Source organism: Armigeres subalbatus, chromosome 2 (genome assembly GCF_024139115.2).
Source record: "Armigeres subalbatus isolate Guangzhou_Male chromosome 2, GZ_Asu_2, whole genome shotgun sequence".
Taxonomy (NCBI): domain Eukaryota; kingdom Metazoa; phylum Arthropoda; class Insecta; order Diptera; family Culicidae; genus Armigeres; species Armigeres subalbatus.
The window spans coordinates 219,578,496-219,596,359 of NC_085140.1; the positions used below are offsets into that span (position 1 = coordinate 219,578,496).

Sequence of the window (17,864 nt, forward strand, 5' to 3'; positions counted from 1 at the left end):
TGTTACAATTTTATCATAAAAATAACATATTTTGTTAGAAATTTATAACAGAATCAGATACAAAATATATTGTTTCTGTGCAGTTGTAAATTTTACAGGTCGTGATGGGTTTCCAGATTGTGATCAACAATCATAATTTTTTGTTTTTGTCTGAACAAGAATATTTTTCGAGAACATGAAATTAACAACATTACAAATATAAGGCAACCTTCTCAAATTATATCAGCGTTGTGATATCTATGGCTGGGAGACTTTGCTACATCTATTTTAATTGCCTACTGTTGGGCAATTCGGTGTTAAGAAATTTTTAAATCATATTATGATATAATCCTGTTACAACATTTAAAAGATAATGGCTACTGAGAACAAAATTGTATCAAAATAAGTTATAAATATCACAATATGTTAAAATTGCGTTTAATTTTTGTTATGCTGTTCTAGTCGGGTAGGCTTACCGATCCAGAGATGGCAAGTTCGATAAGCTTTTTAAACAAGTTCGAAAAACTTTCAGTTAATAACTGTGGAAATGCTAAAAAAATACTAAGTTGAAAAACAGGTCAAGTTCCAGTTGAATTGTAGAACCATAGAAGAAGAGATTGGTTAAAATGTTAGAACTGTGAATTTTGCAAAATCATCGATTTTTTTAAACATATTTTCTATTATCTTCACTGTTGGCGCCGTTACTCTATTTTAGTAAACTTAAATAGTATGTAAATCCAAATTTCTATCTAGTAAACTTTTATTGGTTTTAGTGAATATAACAACGAACGAGTTGACGTCCACTCATATCTATTGCTTAGACTAAAAGTGCAAAACTATTTGTGATGTTTTTTTTTTGTATTTTTTTTTCTCGCATACGATTTTTGTTCGCCAACATCATTCGAGGGGCACGAACGAGATACATGTTTACAGTAGTGGAAATGCTGTTTGCTATACATAACGACGTATGTAGCACATGGGAATAGAGAATACATTTCGAATCACATCATGGTGTTTGCAAAAGTAGCAAAGGTTCCTCGAATGGGAGGATGCTGCTGCTGCTTGGATCGAGTTCCCTTCCTTACAGTTTGAGTTTAGGTCATGTACTTAGGATGCAACGGATTCCAAATTGAACAGAGCTGTAAGAGCATGGAGGTTGCTACTGGTTGATCCAGGAAGGTCCCCCTCTCGTTAGAGCAGCGCCCATCGTTCTACTGACTATGTTGCGGTCCAGGGCCATGCTACTGATGCTGTTTCTGCAGATCTGTACCGTGTTCGGCATCGGGAATGTGCATGGAGAAAATGATAAAAGGTTGGGACTTAACTTTATATTATTGAGCTTTGTTCAACAGAATTCTCTTTTGTAGACATCCTAGTTCTAAAGAGCGCCATATGTTGCTCTCGAAGGTACAAATGAATGGATGTAGAATAGTTGGCCCCAATCGTACATGATAGTGAAATATGTGCGATGCCTGGGAACGATTTAAATTGGACGAGCAGCAAAGTTAATTTTCCCTCCATGATATTAACAAAATGATTTCGTGGGAAACAGATTTCCTCTATCAAATCAGTTTTATTGCTCTTCCAAACAGAATGGCCACTCTGATTTACTGATAAAAAAATCAATCTAGCGGCAAATGACTCTCGTTTTCCCATCATCCGGCATATTGTATTTTTCCCTGGTACAACTACCGTGTCAATTTTACGCAAGAAAGATGTCCCCTTCTAATGCTATGTATCGGATGGGTCCAGCAGGCAAAAAAACTTAATCGGATTTGATTTCTACTGGACAATGATATCTAATGTATGGACATATTGATTTCGTTTTATTGCGATGAAGCCCATTGGGGACCATTTTTTGTTGGCGAAACTTCTTCTCAACAAATCCCTTGCTTCGCCTTGTCATGCGTCTTTTCGGACTTTTGTATGTGCGACATAACTTTTGCTGAGATGGAAAATGCGTTGTCAGTGTCCAATAAAAATAAAATTATGTACTTAGTACACAATGATGTTTCAAGAGGATCTCTCTTTGTGCTTGATAAGTTATGGTACCAAAACTGGTTAATCGACACAGAAATATACCTTTGTTATCTTTAAATCTGATTATAATGTCTTTAAATTGAAAATTGGTTGTAACGCAAATACCTTGGCCAGTGGTAAAGGATTGAGAACGCTTAAATAATAAACCCTCTCTAAAACCCAAAAACCATACAAATGTTACTCAAATTCAATCATCTATCTAACGGATCTGTTTACACATATCTTCTTATTGACATTACATCCCCACTGGGACATTGCCGCCTTGCAGCTTAGTGCTCATTTAGCACAGTCATTAAGTGCGAGGTTTCCAAGCCAAAGTACCATTTTTGCATTCGTACATCATTAGGCTAACACGATGATACTTTTATGCCCAGAGAAATCGAGACAATTTCCAATTAAAAAATTGCCTGGACCGGCATCGGGAATCGAACCCAGCCACCCTCAGCATGGTCTTGCTTTGTAACCGCTCGTCTTACCGCTAGGCTAAGGAGGGCACCTCAAGTATATCAGTGGTATAAAAATGTGATTAGTTTTCGAGAAAACAGGGCGGGATCATGTGTCCCCGGCAGGGAATCAATTTTTCTTGAATGCGCATACGAAACAAGCGTCAAAAGAGAACCAACGACAAAGCTTTGTTTTTGTCGGAGATAATAATGACAAAGATCTGAAATTTTTTGTCAGCAACAAAAAAGAAGACAATTTTGTTGCTAGCTTTTCATCCCGTTATTTTGCATTATCTTTACAGCAAATCTCGGTTTTAAGCTACCATAGATTCTGCTTTTATGGAAATATTCGAGAATCTAACTTTGATTGCAAAATTAGCATCGTATTTCCGGAAATATCAGAGCATGCAAGCCAAATGATTCTTGTCATATTGTGTTTGAGTTCTGACAAAGGCTTGTTGCGAGGTGCGTTTGTCAGTAACAAACTCTGTTGACGACAAAGGGTATATTGTTAGGCGTTGCTCGAATATTGATTCCCTGGTCCTCGGGGATCTGTGTGCCAAGTTTCCCCTACCACATATCACATTTCCAGCCGTGTTGGTACTCTACCACCAGGGTTTTATAAAAATTATTATTTTTATTATTTTTGACAAGAACATTAATAGAAGATAAAAACAATCTAGAAAAGACTGATTTACACCAGTTGAAAATATAAAAAACAAGAACTGGTTGTGATCAAATTTAATTGTAAACTGTAAAGTGAATTTCTTCCCAAATATAATTGAAACCATTCAGCGCTTTTTTTTCTCTTCAATCATGTCCGTTTTGTTCTTTTTAATTCACGAGAAAGGCACCAGTACCGGTAAGTGGATTGATCAGGATTTTCCAATGCTTCTTACAATTGTCTTCTACTGCAAGAGTTGATCTTCATCCTTCCAACCTGGTGATAATCTTTGCTTACTACCGTTACTGTAAAAGACAAAATGCTTATGCATTGATTAACTTTCAATGATTTTAAAAGTGTTGATAAATCCTTTCTTCAACTTTATTTAGATTTTGCTCCTAGTTTGTTGCACTCAATAATTTCAGTATACTCTCGATTTTATTGTAGATTTTAAAGAAGCGTGAAATTAAATCCCTGAAAGATCAATGTTTGGGCTATGTTACGTGAACCAGGAGAAGCTAGGTAGGATTGGATTTCTCTCATAAAAATCATCTTTTGAAAATATTGTGTCAGATTCAAGATTACCAAAGTTTTTGTCATGTTCGTGTTGTGCCATTTTTCCTCTTCTTTGACTCGGTGTTGGCAGCTTTGGTGTTTATTATGCGTACCGAGGGAGCTACCGTTGGCGAAGGAGAAAATTAAGATTATCAGCCTTCTGAGTTGTTTCTTCATTACTTCCTCGCAAGATGCTGCCAAAAGCGTTCAGTTGAATAGACTGAAAAATAACTCAATCACTGTTTCTCGAGAAAAATAAAAAAAAGTCCTCCCATGCATGAATGAGAAACGAAGCGATGGTGGTATAAATCTTGACAAATGCTCGATGCCAGAGCAAAATATGAAACTTTCTGCTTCGATGAAGTTGTGGAATGAAGAGCAGTAAGGCAACACAAAAAAAGTTAGTCATCAAGGCACAAAAGCGATGCCTTTTTCTTGCTTGCACAAATTTTAATAATTCAAAAACTACAAACGACACAAGCGGGTGAACAACAAACGATCCAGAAGGAAGCGAACAACCCGGCTGGGGAAAATTATGACAAAAGATGTCGATCGTCGCAGGAGGTCGCTCTTGTAAATATGTCAAAAGTCAGGCGAATAAAATAAATATGTTGATTTTGCAATCATTTTGCATTCGTGAGCCGGCAAAGAACATGGATTCTTTTTGTCATGACAATAAAAGCGGAGAAAAGCATTTAGCTACATTCAGTCCATCGAGTGACTTCGCTTAAATATATGTATTGAACGAAATTTATTGTCTTTCAAAAATTGTGTTCTTCGCCATACGTGAAGTCGCGTGATAAGTTCCAACCAGGGTATTTGATCCATTATTAACACGCTTTTATGTCAGTGGTATTCGCAATCGGGAGACATTCATGAATTCACTCCTTCAATGCCCTATTGTAGGTAAGTGAACTCTTTTTTTTTTTTTTTTCTTCCTAAACAATGGAGGGGGAATCTGCTCAACAGACATCCTGGGTTGACCAGGAAGTGCTGGGTTAGGGGCCACCTCAAATGAGGGAGGCAGGGCTGCATCCCCGACCAGCTAAACCGTTTCCATTGCCGCCAAGCCCATCGTCCCTTCGGTACAACCAGAAAGTAATGCTTCAAAGGGGGGCCAGTGCATGACGCACCCTCGAGGTTAGCTGCGTGTCCTTGCAGCATCGAACATCGTGACTCGCTTTTTAGAAGAACACCATGGTATCGTGCCAGCGCATTGCCGGCTTTCCAGGTGGCCTTACCACGCCCTATGTCCTCGGAAGGTGGGCAGGGTCGACTTCGCGCCTGCTTCCCTCTGCACGACTGGTATCAAGAATGATGATGCCGCGTGCACCCCAAATTGACCTTTCTGCGATAGGGCCTATTCGCCAGCACACAGAGGGACTTGCTGACGCAAGGCCTACGCCTGCCCCCAGCCTTGACGAGGACCCTTTCCGTCCTCGGGCTCGGAACCCGCCCGGTTGACCGACGCCGCGAAAGCGACGATACCATGTTGTTCTTCGCGCTTCCACTTGTTCGATAAAAGGATCGAGTTCGACCACAGAGCATGACCACCGGTATGACCCATGAAGCCGACTCCGATCCCTTGGACCACCTCTTATTTGCGCCTGAACTAGCCCTCCTTGAGTCCACGCGCCACCTTCTGTGTAGCTCCGAGACGATTTGGGCGATAGCCGATAAAACGGCGTTCCAGCCAACTTCGTCTTTACACATCCTCCGAACTAGGTTGTCCGGGGTAGTGTCCAGACCACATGTGGCAAGCATGTGGTCACGCATTGCGCGAAAACGTGAGCACGAACACGAACAAGACGTGTTCCGCTGTTTCCTCTAAACCTGCGCACACCAAACACTCGGGCGAAGCCGAGCAAGCCAGCTGCTTTACCTGCACTTTGATTTTGCAGCACGCTTAAATGTTGGCACATCGAGCCCCCATGGGTGCCTGCTGTTCACAGCTTTGCTGGAACAAATCAAACAATTGGGAGGGTTCGTGCAGCATTGTGCCTTATGTCCCTCCAATCCGCAGCGTCGGCAGAGCTTGCTTCTGTCAGGGCCTTTGCAGTCCCATTGCTTGTGCCCCGGTTCCAGGCACTTGAAGCAAACTTCGGGTTGCTCGTATATGCGCACAGGGCATACCGACCATCCCACCTTGACGCTCCCTAACTTGACTACCTTGGAGGCGTCCGCTGCAGATAGCCGAACCAATGCTACCTGCGTCCCTGCCGGACCTTTCCGTAGCCGAACGGCTGCGGTGGGCGTCTCCGCCAACTTCTTGTAGGCGGCGCCATTTTGCGAGACGCCCCGCTTCAGCTCGAGTATCATCTCGCCCATCCGGGTACGTCTTATTCGACGTACGTCGGCGCCGAGTTCACCGAGCTTGACGTCACTCCTCATCGCCTTCAAAACATCCGAGTACTTAGCCTCGTCCGCCGTGATGACTAGGGCACCCGAGCAGCACACATGTTCTAAACAGATTGCTGCAACTTATATATGACCAAATTAAGTCACAATCAAGTCGCAACAACCACATTCTCTTCAATTGTGTTGCTTGGGCATCGCCCCTGGAGCGATTGGCGCCTACCCTAGACTTCTTGCTACCCTCATTCGCCTGGGCCTTCTTTTCGGCCCTTGACGTCTTCGGTTTCTCTTGTTCTTGACCAGGGTCCAGGAGGCGTCATTCCCTCTATTTCCCTGGTCTGGTGCGGCTGAGAACTTTCAGCCTGCCGTAACCCCTTACCACCGTCTTGTTTGAGTGGACGGACCTTTCCAGGTCCTTCCTCCCCGGTTTTGGAGGTACCTGACCGGGGTTCAGCTTCCCAGCCCCACTACCCTTGTTCGGGGTAGTAACCTCCGCGTTTTGGAGCGGCCCCAGGGAGCTCATCCCTGGAGACTGTCTCCTGTTTTTGTGTCTGCTCCGTTGAGAAGTCACCCCCGACGTACCTGCAAATACTTGAGCCTCAGTCTGCAGACTTTGGCACCACCGTCTTAGCTGGCACGCCTTCGGTCGACTCGACTCTTGCCTGAGTCCGCGAATCCTTGGGCCTCAGTCTGTAGACCTCGACTCCACCGATTTCACGGGTTTACACTTGGCCGTCCTGACCGCCCTCTCCAGCTTGGCGTCCAGCATCGACTTTCGAAGTTTCTGCAAGCTCCTCTTGAGGTCCTTGCTGATATTATGCTTCGATGACGCAAAGTCGATGATGGCGTCCAGCTGTTCCGTCGCCACCTCGAAGGCCGAAAGCCCATCGCGTTTGCGGTTCATCGCCTTCACAAGCCATGGGCCGTCAATAACCCCTTCCGGCGTTTTTATAGCCGAGAGGAAGGTTGAGTGACCCACGCTGGCGCTGCGCACTGAGCTGCCGACTATTGCCTCTGGCCTCCTAGGCGGAGACCTGAACAACCCACCTCTTGCGAAGGGGTTGTCGCCTACACTACTACCACTAATTGAAGAATTGACTTGGTTTTCCATTTTGGTCCCACGAGTTGCTCGGGAAAAGAGGTCCACCACGCCAGAGCCACGCCAGAGCATAACGCGGTAAGGGCAATTACTGTGGAGGGTGCCCAGGTACCCCACAGGCTCCGTTAAAGGCCTAGCTTATTATTTCACCCCCCTGGCCATGCATCCCCTCGGCACGGGTCGCTTGACGCCTTGGGATTAGGGGTTAGGGACGATGGTCCCGGTCTAACTCGCAGTGGCCATGGGGAAGGGTCGTCAAGCCCTTGGACAAAGTCCCTGCTGCCCCCAGGTAAGTGAACTCTTCACATCTCCATATGTTCACCTTACCACGAAAGACAGCAATACAGCACCGATCTCGCTTCTTTTCCATAACATGCGTGTTCACTGCTGAAAAAATCACAAAAATGTGACACAAATAAATTTTTCTTTCATTGCTTTGTTTTAGTTGGGATGAACATAGGAGCTATGAGATGAACTCTATATGTATAAAGAAATATACTTTACCTGGCAGAGCGGAGTTAGGGGCAAGTATGCCACCTTGAGCAATTTGTGCTGTAAAAAAAAAATGTTGGTAAGTAAGTTTAGTGTTGGTAAGGTTCCTTGGAACTTCGTGTTCTTTAGCCGATTCACCCTTTTTGCTTTTTTTTGGTCACGTGCCGCATTGTCGCTTCCATTATGGTTAATGGCCAACTTTTTCTTTCAACTCTGAGAAAAATAAGTTTGTTCAGCAATTGACAAAATCATGAGTTTGATCAGCTATTACGATACATAACAAACATAGGGGTGCCATTCTTGTCCTTACTAGTGATGGCACTTTTGACCCAACATTGACAAGCTTCAGACATTATTTTTTTTCGTGAGAAAAAAAAAAGTTTTTCACTGATACACCGCGTCGCACTGCAATACACACTTCCTCAATATTTTATTTCTACGTAATCTGACAGCTTTTTCGAATCGGTTGAAAATTTATTGAAACTGATCATAAAAAAGTTAAATTTGACTATTCTATTTAAAATTTCGTACGCTACGTCTGATAATACGAATCTCTTTGATATTTAAATTCAAAACCTAGCCATTTCACATACACGGGTAAAAATCTGATCCCAGAAATGAGAAAATAATTCCTGATTCCATGAATCCGTCGTGTTTTCATGCCATGAAAATACACCATGAATATAAATCATGATTTCATGAGAGAAATCATGATTTAGAAAGAAGAATCATAAGAAGAATCATAAGAAAATCTAACATCTGCGGGTTGGCTGCTTGGGTTTTCGAGCATCTTTTAAAAGCTCGCTTTAGATAGTTTATCGATACATTTTTGATTTACTCGAGAAAGGTAGAAAGAGTTTAGATTTGTTTAGATTGTCTTTCAGTTTTACTTCTGGGGGTTAGACAGTACTTAACGTACTCCTCCCAACAGAACACGATTCACGGTGCTTATATTCGATGTTCTGATCCCTTCGACTCCATAGTTCATGCACTTTTGAGCAACAACTCTTCCACCTGGTCAGCATATTCATAGATCTGCGCAAGTCCTAAGTACTTTCACACTTCAACGGGTGACCGGGCGAGCGCTGAGGTTGGTGTAAGGATTTCGGTTGGCGATACCAGTGCACTAGTGCTATGATGATCAGAAACCGGTGCATTCGCATGACCCAATCTACTCAACTAGACCCTGACGGTAGGCCTAGGCTACTCCTTTTAACCGATTTTCAATGCCCTTGAGCCATTCAGCTTTTAACTTAGTCGTTGAGTCATTCAGCTCGCGATTGCAAACGAGTTGGATAGACTTGACAATGGTTCTATCCTACTCCGACAAGAAGTTTCACGACAACGGGAACTCCCCTGCAACCGGACGTTAAGCTGGCAGCAATTGCGACGTTGGTAGTTCGCGCTAGGGCTCCCGTTCATTATCGTCATCTATTTTTCGCAGCAGTGTGCTTTGACGTTCATGACCCGTTTTCCTATAGGCAGCCTATTGTTGCTCCGTGCACCAATTTCGTTCAGGATTAACTTCTACAGTAGCTTCCGTACAGTATCTATTAGACAGATTGGTCTGTACGCTTAGGGATCTCCTGGTGGCTTGTCAGGTTTCAGTAACAGGACTGAACACTGTCTATCCCATATATCCGAGAATATCAGCACGTCCAGACACCTCTGCATGGCTAACCTTCTACCCTCGCTGCTGGTGGTCAATGGGTTGGACCGTGGTACGGAAATTGTTGGCGACGCAGCACATTCGGCAACCCTGCCAACTACTGCCAACTGTTAAGGGATGAAAATGAGAGAAAACCGTCAGCCATTGTAGATAGCAATATAATATGCAGTAGGTCCATGAAGGATATTTTTTTATGCAGATGCGATATTGCAACTATTACACTAGTTTCCGATTATTATAATTAATCTTGCCCTTATAAAGTTATATGCCAACAGTGAATACAAGTGGCAAAACAGTGTGGCTTTGTGAAGTGAGGCTTAGTGCGAGGTGCTAATGTTCAATAGAGATCGTTAGATTTCAGGTTAGACCACCGATATCTCTTTTGTCAGGAATACAATTCTTAAAGATTAATCTATGTCTCCATAGAAACCCCAGAAGCCCATCCTAACGCATACTCCAAACCACACATAGATGAACTTGATTCACGGATTAAGTATATAGTGATAAATACCCTTATTAAACACTTAAAAAGATGATTGAATTTCTTGTAGGGCAAACCACAACGGTAATAAACCCATTTGTTCGCGAGATCTATCAAACATTAGGGTGAACCGAATCTGTAAGCTAACATAATTATATTTGTTTGAAAATTGAATTAAAATAATGAATAAAAAATCATTGCAGCTTTAAGCATCACGCTCTAAAGAATCGGTGTTTTGTTTTCGCGAACAAAACTTAAAGAGATTCGTTGACAAATGTCGAATATTTCTTCAGACATCGATGCATCATACGGATGTGCGGGCTGCGATCGCCCTGACTCTGCCGACAACATCGTACAATGCGACAAATGTTCTGGCTGGTGGCATTTCTCCTGCGCCAGTGTTAATGCCTCCATAGCTGATCGATCCATTTGGATATGTGAGAAGTGTTTGACTCCTCCACAACCACCACGGTCTGTCTCCAACCTTACGACGTCTTCTAATCGTAGAGCCGTGTTAGCAATCAACCTACAACGTCTAGCAGAAGAACAGGAATTGCGAAAAAAGGAATTGGAAATCACGATGGAAAAAGAGTTTGTAAAGGCAAAGTACGATCTTCTCGAACAGTGTGCGTTAGACGAGGAGAATGATGCTCGCAGCGTACGCAGTCGTATCCAGGAGATCGAAGCACGAGATCGAGACAAGGACGTCAACGTCTGGGTGGGTCAAGTAGCAGCGTCGCTCCCAGAGAACAAATCGCTCACTGACCCGAAGACCCCTTCTTTTCCCGTGAGCGTAAATAGGAGAGTGAATACAGCCGATCGTTTCTCAGAGAAAGGGGAAAAAGGTGCATGTATGGTCAAAACAAATACTGAGGCCGGTCAGTCTATGTCTACGCCAATTTCTCTTGACCGCAACGACGACGTCATTGATTGCAAAGCGAGTAGAATGAAGGATGGCGATGTAAACAAAAATTTGTCCAAGCGAGTGGCAGTAGTAAAACGGGATCTGAAAAGAAGTGAAGAAAAGCATGATGAAGTCAACGAGGATTTTGCACTACTGAGGTCGGAATTGCAAAAGTGCCAAGAAAGTACAAAGATTGATCGCCAAACCATGCAGGAGCTTCGAGACCAACTGAAGAGGTGTCAACTTCAACTACAGCAGCGTAATGCAGAACCACTAGCGCCGAATGGACAGTCACTATGGCCATTGAGAGACGTGTCAAAAGGAGCTGTACCCAAAAGTAAATTGCCAACCACAGCGGCCCCTTTGTTTCCGCCCAGTGTAAATCTTGCTAGGGAGCCAGATACCGATTGCATTTTGGATAGACGTGGATTCAATTTGTTGAGTAGTCAGGGCCCTCATGAGCAGATGCGTAACAACTTCGCACGCTTGAATGAGATAGGTCCTAGCAATAATCAGCAAACCATACGAGACGCTGGCCGTAACCAAGAAGTGGACATTCTGTTCCAAGAAGTTCGTCGGCCATCACCAGAGCAACTTGCAGCGAGGCAGGTAATGCCCAGGGATCTACCCGACTTCCACGGTGACCCGGAAGAGTGGCCACTTTTTATAAGTAGTCTACGTAACACCACGTCCGCTTGTGGATACAGCAGAGTAGAAAACCTTGCCCGATTGCAAAGGTCCTTGAAAGGAAATGCACTCAAATCAGTGCGCTATAATCTGTTAGATCCAGATTCAGTACCGGAAGTGATTCGGACGCTTCAAACGCTCTATGGACGTCCGGAAGTCATCATAAGTAGGCTGATCAAAACCGTTCGTGAGGCTCCAGCCCCAAAATCAGAGCGGTTAGAAACTCTCATCGATTTCGGAATGGCGGTCAGGAACTTGGTAAGCCATCTTATTGCGGCTGACCAGCGGAGTCATCTCGCCAATCCAGTCCTTTTACAAGAACTGGTGGAAAAACTGCCAGCTAATGTAAAGATGCAGTGGGCTCAACACTTGGTTGAATTTCCTGATATGACGCTGCAAACTTTTAGCAGCTTTATGTCTTCAGTGGTCGAATCAGTAAGCAAGGTGGTATTGTACAGCAGTAGCCAAGGTTCTAGGATGGACAAAATGAAACCAAGAGACAAAGGATACGTGCATTCACATGTAGAAACTGTAGATACCCTACCCCAGAATAAGCACAAAACTGAAGCTTTTAAATCCTGCATTGTATGTGGAAAAGGTAGCCATCGGGTCAAAGATTGCTTCACGTTCAAAAACGGTAACGCTGACAGTCGGTGGAAGACTGTTACTGCTTTGAATCTCTGCCGCTGCTGCTTGGGACAACATGGACGGAGATCTTGTAGAAGTTCAATGCGGTGCGAAATCGACGGGTGTCAGCTTCGGCACCATCCACTGCTGCACTCAGCAACAAAGTCGGCCACTAACAGGATAGAAGGCCACAACTATCACCACTGTGGACAATCTGTACTTTTCCGAATACTTCCAGTGACCATATCCGGCCCATCAAAATCTATCGATACTTTCGCCTTTCTGGACGAGGGTTCATCGGCTACTTTGGTGGAGCAAAGCTTAGCGGACCAGCTGAATCTACACGGTCCAATGGTCCCTCTCTGCTTGAAATGGACCGCTGATATGTATCGCTCCGAAGAAAACTCACAAATGGTCTCGGTACAAATATCGGCGTTAGGAAATAGGAAGAAATACTGCTTGAAGAATGCTAGAACCGTAGAGCGTCTGAATCTGCCCTCTCAAACACTCTGTTTTGAAGAACTTCAGGAGAAATACCAACACCTAAGCGGCTTACCGATCCGTAGCTACCAGAAGGCTGTTCCGCGATTACTGATTGGACTGCGTAATCTATCACTGGCAGTGCCACAAAGGATCAAAGAAGGAAAGCAAGGCCCAATAGCAGTGAAAACACGCGTTGGTTGGTGCGTATATGGGAGTATGTCGGAAGATCCAGAAATAAATCATTTCAACTACCATATTTGCGAATGCGATAACGGAGAAAAATTGGACAGTATGATTCGCGAATATTTTAACGCAGAAGAAGCCGGACTACAGAAGATGCAAACGTTAGAAACAGATGACGTAAGAAGGGCTCGATGTATTCTGGAAAAAACCACTCGTAGGGAAGGTAACCACTTCGCAACAGGGCTGTTGTGGAAACACAATGAAATTGACCTTCCTAACAGCTTTCCAATGGCTTTACAGCGGTTGAAGTGTTTAGAGAGACGCATGTCTCGTGACCCTGTGCTCAAAGAAAACCTGCACAGACAACTGCAGGAATATCAGAACAAGCATTACGCACACCCTGCCACGGAAGCGGAGCTTAACGAAGCAGATCCCAGACGAATATGGTATCTTCCATTAGGCGCTGTTGTCAATCCAAAAAAACCAAAGAAGGTTCGACTAATTTGGGACGCAGCAGCCAAAGTTAATGGAGTATCCCTAAATACGTTTCTTCTCCCAGGACCCGACCTGCTTGTATCGCTACCCTCCGTTCTATTTCGATTCCGTCAATACCCGGTGGCAACCTGCGGTGACATTAAAGAAATGTTTCACCAAATCAAAGTCACCACAGCAGACCGTCATTCTCAGCGATTTCTTTGGCGAGCAACAGAGGAAGAACCCCCAAGAATCTTCCTGATGGATGTATTGACCTTCGGTTCAACCAGTTCCCCTTCATCCGCGCAATTTGTTAAAAACAAAAATGCGAAGGAGCATGAAATCCAGTTTCCTAGAGCGGCTGAGGGAATCATGAAGTCCACCTACGTTGACGATTATCTCGATAGTTTTGAGAACGTAGAAGAAGCTAAACTAGTCGCCGATCAAGTTCGCCGTGTATACGCAAACGGCGGATTCGAGATACGAAATTGGTCCAGTAACGAGGTAAAGGTTTTGGAATATCTGGGTGAATGTCCGAAAGTTTCTACAAAAGATTTGATGGCCACTGGGGATGAAGAATCTGAAAGAGTGCTCGGTATGCTCTGGCTAACAGAAACGGATATGCTTAGCTTTTCTACGATGTTTAGGACAGACATAGAAGAACTCATACGATCGAAAACCAGACCAACTAAAAGGCAGCTACTGAAGACCGTGATGAGCTTGTTCGACCCACTTGGACTCCTTGCATCGTTCTTAGTTCACGGCAAAATTATTATGCAGCAGGTATGGCGTGCCGGAACAAAGTGGGATGAATACGTGGATGATCGGATAGAGCAACAATGGCAGAAATGGATCGCGTTGTTCAACCGTATAAGTGAAATACAGATACCTCGCTGCTATTTCCAGGCAGCTAGCAATGAGCAATACGGAACACTGCAAACACATTTGTTCGTCGACGCCAGCGAGGCGGCCTATTCCGCCGTGGTATACTTCAGGATCATCGATATGGAAGGCAACCCGCGATGTTCTCTCGTGACAGCAAAAACCAAGGTAGCTCCACTGAAATATGTGTCTATTCCACGCTTGGAGCTGATGGCGGCCGTTTTGGGAGCTCGCTTGCTACTGTTCGTGGAAGAAAATCACACAATACCAATTAAACAACGGTTCTGTTGGTCTGACTCCAACACTGTTTTGGCCTGGCTTCGTTCCGAACATCGCCGTTATAAACAATTTGTTGCATGTCGCGTAGGAGAGGTGTTGGAGCTAACAAAAGAGAACGAATGGAGGTGGGTTCCCAGCAAATTGAATGTCGCAGATGAGGCTACCAAATGGGGCAAAGGACCATGCTTCGACGTCGGAAGTCGTTGGGTACAAGGACCGGAGTTTTTGAGTAAGCCACAGGAGCTGTGGCCGAGAACTATAACCCCAACCATCTCGACAGAAGAGGAATTACGACCATGTCACTTGTTTCACGATGTGATAACACCACTATTCGATTTCGAACGTTTTTCCAATTGGAGCAGATTGCTGAGAACGGTAGCATTCGTTTTTCATCCTTTCACGGTTTACAAAGCCAATAAAGCAAGTTACAAGGTGGGAAAAGAACCAACTCACGAAGATTTAAGAGCAGCAGAAATTCAAATCTGGAAGACGGTGCAGTGGACCGCCTACTCGGATGAAATAAGTATCCTAACTGAAAATAAGCATCGGTCGGAAATACAGCGCAGTGCACTCGATAAGTCAAGTCCTATCTATAAGCTTACGCCCATGCTTGATGATGTCGGAGTTCTACGTATAGATAGCCGCACGGGAGCGGCACGTGTGGATGCATTTGACCTCAAATATCCTGTCATACTTCCCCGAAAGCATCATGTAACCTATTTAATCGTGGATTACTATCACAGGAAATATCTCCACGGCAACGCCGAGACTATCGTCAATGAACTCCGCCAGAAATATTACATTCCACGGATTCGCGTTACGGTGCGGACGGTGACAAGACTGTGTCAATGGTGCAAGGTATACAAGTCGCAACCAGCTGTGCCAAGAATGGCTCCACTACCTGAAGCTCGATTATCACCTGGAGTACGGCCTTTCAGTTACATCGGGATCGACTACTTCGGACCGACACTAGTGAAAGTAGGTCGGTCTAATGCTAAAAGATGGATATGCCTCATAACTTGTTTAACGGTCCGAGCTGTACATGTTGAAGTCGCTTATGACTTATCCACTCAGTCTTGCATAGCATGCATCCGCAGATTTATATGCAGGAGAGGAGCACCGTTGGAGATTTACTCCGACAATGGGCGAAACTTCGTAGGAGCCAATGGAATTCTTCAAGAGCAAATGCAGCGCATCAATAAAGAAGCTGCAGCAACATTTACAAATACGGAGACGAAGTGGTTCTTCATACCTCCATCCGCTCCTCATATGGGGGGCTCATGGGAGCGTCTGGTACGCTCAGTCAAAACAGCATTGATGAGTATACCACAGGACCGAAAATTCGACGATGAAGCTTTGCTCACACACCTGGTGGAAGCAGAGTCAATAGTTAATTCCCGACCTCTAACATACTTGCCACTCGATTCACCGGAACAAGAGGCGCTAACCCCCAACCACTTTATTTTGGGCAGCTCGAGCGGTGTCAAACAACCTCCCGTAGATTTGGGATGTCCAAGCCGAGAGCTTCGCAACACCTGGGTACTTGTGCAAGAAAACTTGAACTATTTCTGGAAGCGTTGGATACGGGAATATCTTCCTACACTTACAAGACGGACCAAATGGTTTGGTGAAGTCAAACCCATAAATTCGGGTGACTTAGTAGTCATCATTGAGGACAACAAACGCAACGGATGGACGCGTGGACGAATTGTGGACGTGATGAAAGGAAAGGATGGTAGAGTTCGTCAAGCTGTAGTACAAACGACGAGAGGATTATTTAAGAGACCTGTGTCTAGGCTGGCAGTACTGGACGTCGCAGGAACCTGTAAGGCTCAGCATAGTACCAATCCTTACGGGGAGGGGAATGTTGGCGACGCAGCACATTCGGCAACCCTGCCAACTACTGCCAACTGTTAAGGGATGAAAATGAGAGAAAACCGTCAGCCATTGTAGATAGCAATATAATATGCAGTAGGTCCATGAAGGATAGGTTTTTATGCAGATGCTATATTGCAACTATTACACTAGTTTCCGATTATTATAATTAATCTTGCCCTTATAAAGTTATATGCCAACAGTGAATACAAGTGGCAAAACAGTGTGGCTTTGTGAAGTGAGGCTTAGTGCGAGGTGCTAATGTTCAATAGAGATCGTTAGATTTCAGGTTAGATCACCGATATCTCTTTGTCAGGAATACAATTCTTAAAGATTAATCTATGTCTCCATAGAAACCCCAGAAGCCCATCCTAACGCATACTCCAAACCACACATAGATGAACTTGATTCACGGATTAAGTATATAGTGATAAATACCCTTATTAAACACTTAAAAACATGATTGAATTTCTTGTAGGGCAAACCCCAACGGTAATAAACCCATTTGTTCGCGAGATCTATCAAACATTAGGGTGAACCGAATCTGTAAGCTAACATAATTATATTTGTTTGAAAATTGAATTAAAATAATGAATAAAAAATCATTGCAGCTTTAAGCATCACGCTCTAAAGAATCGGTGTACTTCAATTATTGTATTCAGCCTAAGCTTGAGCCTCATTGGACATCGCTCAGGAGGAGCCAGTGCTCTTTTTGTTGAATCTATGACAAAAGGTCGAAAAAACAAAAGGTCGAAAAGACAAAAGGTCGAAAAAACAAAACGTCAAAAAGGACAGAATGTCGAAAGGCAAAAGGTCGAGAAGGACAAAAGGTCGATCAAGAACAAGTTGATAACAAGTTGGTTGTATTCCAAAATAATTTATGAAGTGCATTTAACTTCAGGCAGAAATAACACACTCATCACAGCAATCAAAGTTGAAGAATGAGCAATTTTCAAAGAAGGAGTAATTGCTATGAAACAATATTATGAATATCTAGATAGTTTTGTTAGAGATACAAAAGATTGTTGATTTAGGAAATGAATAAAACTCGTATAGCGCGAGACAGAGTTGTCCTATACAGTTGGCAAAACAGTTGCTCTTTTATTTTAACTATTTTTAGCATTTCAATAAAAGTCATTCAATGAGTGCAAATAATAGATGAATATCTAGGTTTTCTGAATGACACTTCGATCTGTAAAAATAGTGCACTCCGCAGCCACCCAGGCGCACGTATTTTAAATACACCGGCGTGTAATATACGCCGGTGTAATTGATGTGCGTCGTGCACCATTTTGACAGATCGAAGTGACATTTAGAAAACTCAACATCCATCTATTAGTTGTACTCACTGAATGAATTTCATTTAATTGTTAAAAACTGTGAAAAACAAAAGAGTTTTTGTTGACTGTGTAGGGCAACTCTGGTGCTAGACTGACTCTCCCCGTTTCAGTTTCTTGTTCATTTTCGACCTTTTGTCCCGTTCGACGTTTTGTCCTTTCGACCTTTTGTCCTTTTCGATCATTTGTCCCTTCGACCTTTTGTCTTTCGACGTTTTCTCCCTCACTTTTGCCGAGTGTACTCTTCACATTCTCCCAGTATACATGTGGCCTTCAATTACGCGGTTGCGCCTTTCTCGGTATGGTAGCGTTACAGGCTCGTGACAGACTCGCCACCATTTCGTCACCACTCAGAC

General features: G+C 43.8%; 1 protein-coding gene across 1 annotated transcript in view; it reads left to right on the forward strand.

The window, feature by feature from the left end:
• LOC134209558 (uncharacterized) overlaps positions 1–16,213 on the forward strand; it is a 57,293-nt gene extending 41,080 nt beyond the window's left edge. Inside the window, exons 2-3 of the mRNA XM_062685555.1 lie at positions 9,848–9,915; positions 10,071–16,213. Of these exons, the coding sequence (XP_062541539.1) occupies positions 9,848–9,915; positions 10,071–16,213 (6,211 nt within the window). The remainder of the gene's footprint in view (positions 1–9,847; positions 9,916–10,070) is intronic.
• The last annotated feature ends 1,651 nt before the right edge of the window (positions 16,214–17,864 follow it).